We start from the raw sequence: 3,927 nt of genomic DNA on the forward strand, positions 1-3,927 counted from the left end.
GTGAGTCCGTTATAATAATGCGTGTATGAGTGCTCTTGACGCACTGATCGCACATTGTATTTATGCGCAGGCACAGACATTTCCGTACATTCACGTTGTTTCCACACATATTCACGATAATGTTTTGATTTGTCATGTGTATGTTGCTGTGTTTAGTTATTCTGAATGGATCCGTGTACTGTAGTAGATATGCAGTCAGCAGGCGGTTGGTTTAAGGTTTTTTTGGCATCACCATGTGTGGTCCTGTTCGGTATCGCAACTTGACTTCTCTAAAATGTAAAAAAGATCTTTGCTGTTGCACTGTACACATACTATACAATTCAGATTGTTTTTTCTTTCATGTGTGCTTATATGGGCTCCTTATGTCATTTGGTTCTTTGGTGTCCTTTTGGAGTTTCTAAGTGAAGAAAGAAATCTAAATTTATCTTGAAAAAAGCTTGCAGAAAATACAGATTTTTGAGAATCACCCTTCAATCTTTTGGTTTACTTTGCTGGATATAACAAATTATGACAAAATAAACATTTGAAACAAGATCAGTGCTTGGTCTATGCTTAGATATTTATCTAAGGTCTATGCTTCATTTCATGAAGTGTGCGAATAATCGCGATTAATCACAGAAAAAGGGTGTGATTAATTTGATTAAAAATGTTAATCTATTGACAGCCCTAATTTGAAGCTTTGTTTTTTTCGCCAAAACATATCATCCATATCCTTTGTTAGAAGTTACTGAGATTAATCGCGGTGCAAATGCATATCAAACCAAGGGTGGCAAACAGTATGGTTCAGTCCTTTACTGAGAACCGTTGCACCCCAATCATGGTATACTATAAAGTGCCCTCAGAACACAATATATACAAAATCACTATTGCTATATATATATATATATATATATAGCAATAGTGATTTTGTGCACTAACCCTGTTATCGTGATCAGGCATGGTGCTGATACACAAGCTGATAACTGTCACAGCAATCATGACCACTGGGAAACAGGCAAATGTTTTCCCAAGCCAGCCAGAATGAGGGTTTTCCACTATTTCTTGCAGCCGGCTCATGAGCCAGATGTAGCCCTTCTCTTGTGCTAATGGGCTCTGTAGGGCTAGCCTTTTCTGCCTCCTCTCTTCCTCATTCCTTTTCTTCTCTCCTACTTCCTCCACACGGGACAACAACTTGCGCCGACAGCAGCGTTCCATGTGAACAGGGTCGATGCCCCAATAGGTGAGTTCGTCAGACAGTGACACAGCACACACCTGACGCAGCAGCCTCAGTTTCCCTGCAGCCAGGAAGTTTAAGATGACCTGGAAGGCCACCGAGCTATGGTCAAAAAAGAACTCTCGCTGGGCCTCATCATAATCATCACAAAGCTGAGCGATATCAACTGGGCTGCTGCAGTGACACAGCCGTCCCAAACGAGTGAGTGGGAATTGCTCCAGTGTGCTCCAAGGAAATGTGTAGCGATCTCCTCCGACGTTGATAAGGGCTAGTTTACTGTGGTCAACATCTCTGAAGGCCAAAATGTTGTGTAGTCGCTGGGCCCGTTGAAAGTACACACCTTTGATGGTTTCGCTCTCTGGAATTTCAGAGAAAGACAGGTCAAGACTGCTGTTGTCTGTGCTGACTGAGAGATTGCTCAAGTCATGGTTGGCATTGCTGATGATGGGCATCGTAGCATTTGGGGATGTAAATTATTTGAATGTAGTATGTGGAGTTTAAGCAGGTAGCAAAGCACTGGAGCTGGCAGAGAACTGTGAAGTAAAAGAGTATTATTTTACTGAAGCATCAGCATGACCAATATCAACATATCTGGAATGCACATTTTGTGTCAAGGAATCGTCAATGTATTTCTTTTATGTTCAGTTTGAGACCAACTAATGATGTTTCTGTGAAACTGTGTGCAAATACATGCATTCACATTTACAAGAGTAACTAAAGAAAATTACATTTATTTTTGTATAAACATACTGCAAAATAAAAATAAATAAAAAGCTAATACATTTTACAAGAAAAATGTCATGTTTAATTTAATGTGATACTTCCCATTACTTTGTAATTATTTGTGAAATTTACTAGAAATTTCTGATTAAAAATTGTTTTAAAGTAAATCCTACACCAATTTTTTAGATACATGTGATCTACAATTTTTTTGCAGATCACATAAAAAAAACATCTTTCCACAAAGACATTTACTAGTTATATAAAAAAGATCAAGAATTCTACATAAGCAATAATTAAATATTGTTACACACTTTCAAAAATTATAGTACCTGTCATCATACAGTGATTATATCAGATAAAAATACCATAGTACTTTGACACTCTAATGTGCTTCAAAAACATAATAAATAAAATAATAAACGTGGAATACTGTACACTATACAAAGTGAAAACCTACAGTTGTTACCTTAAGGAGGAGCTACATTATTTCTACCTGTTTTTAAATAGTGAGGGATGTGATCTGACCCTTAGAAATGACTAGCCAGTTCATTCAGCTGTTCCCTGTTATGTAAGTACACCTTCTATTTATCTAATAATGTCAAGGTTTACTTTTGAAATTTTGAAATTAAGGTAAAATCTTACGCCATGACATAAATTGTGCTCACTCACTGGTATTTTTCCATTTAAGAGAAATCAAACAGCAATGCCTCTATTAAAAAAGGTGTTTGGCTCTTTTAACTGTAAATTGGGACTTCCTTTCCTCTATCAAAAAATGTGATTGCCTCTTTTAAACGTAGGTGGGATTACAGCCGCCATATTATGTGTTATTATTTCACACATTCATATGAAAGGGTGGCCCACCTCTTCATCTTAAATTATTTAGTGTGTGCAACCTTTTAAAATAAAATCATTTAATTTAGATGTCACCAAATGAAGCACATTTACCAGATAAAACATGTTTTCAGTGTACCATGATACTTTGTGTATTTTTGTTGTTATTAGCCAATGTAACTTAATAAGATACATCAACACATTCACTACAACATACAATAAAATTTAAAGTTTCACCACTTACCTGCTTAAAATGTCAAGGATTCTCTCATCCTAATAGAACGTTCTAAACGTTTGAACTAATCTATGATAAGATTATTAAAATATGTTTTCTTTTAAGGTTTATGACCCAAGTTTAAATAGTTGATAGGATTAAGTTTCTCGTCCCACCTTTAAAGTAAGTTTAATGCAGTTAAATGTTGCCATGAGCCCTTCATGTGTGTCTCTTACTGGACACTTAGATGGACAGGAATAATCTGCTTGTTTCATAAAGATCACCCTGAATTCCAAACACAAGTGCCTGGGAAAAAAGGTTGAGTGAAAAAAATGCTCTCTGGAATAAAACCGATTATCTAACACCAGTGTCCTCCGAAAGCCCACTGTTGTTTATCTTTCTGCTTTTCAGATATTAAAGTGCATATTCCAGGTTAGGGACCCCAGTGAGTCGATGTATAGAAAAATAATGTAGGAACTAGATACTTTAAAGGGGTCATATGATGCGATTTCAAGTTTTCCTTTCTCTTTGGAGTGTTACAAGCTGATTGTGCATAGATAAGATCCCTGAAGTTGCAAAGACTAAAGTCTTAAAACCAAAGATACGCTATTAAGGCTTCTGGAGTCGTTTTTGTGAGAGAAATTTACTTCCGCATCTGAAAACCGCCAAAATCGGAAGTGACGTAAAGAGAGGGAGAGTGGTCCATAGGAAAACAATGGATCGCAATGACAGTTCGGACACTGAGGAAATTTTAAATGTTTATTTACAATTATGACGGACCACAGATACAATTATGAGCCTGCTATTAGTGATGCAAAGTCCGATTCATTTCCGCGAACCGGTTCTTTTCGGACAGATCGGCTCATTGAACCGATTCAAAAAGCCGATTCATCGGTTCCTGACGTCATCAAGCAATAACGTCTCTACGCATTTATTTTCTAACAAC

General features: G+C 36.9%; 1 protein-coding gene across 1 annotated transcript in view; it reads right to left on the minus strand.

The window, feature by feature from the left end:
* LOC107733237 (potassium voltage-gated channel subfamily G member 4-like) overlaps nucleotides 1-1,665 on the minus strand; it is a 2,360-nt gene extending 695 nt beyond the window's left edge. Inside the window, exon 1 of the mRNA XM_016544800.1 lies at nucleotides 919-1,665. Within this exon, the coding sequence (XP_016400286.1) occupies nucleotides 919-1,665 (747 nt within the window). The remainder of the gene's footprint in view (nucleotides 1-918) is intronic.
* Between the last annotated feature and the right edge of the window lie 2,262 nt (nucleotides 1,666-3,927).

The sequence above is a fragment of the Sinocyclocheilus rhinocerous genome, unplaced genomic scaffold, assembly GCF_001515625.1.
Source record: "Sinocyclocheilus rhinocerous isolate Xijiao unplaced genomic scaffold, SAMN03320098_v1.1 scaffold1391, whole genome shotgun sequence".
NCBI classification, from domain to species: domain Eukaryota; kingdom Metazoa; phylum Chordata; class Actinopteri; order Cypriniformes; family Cyprinidae; genus Sinocyclocheilus; species Sinocyclocheilus rhinocerous.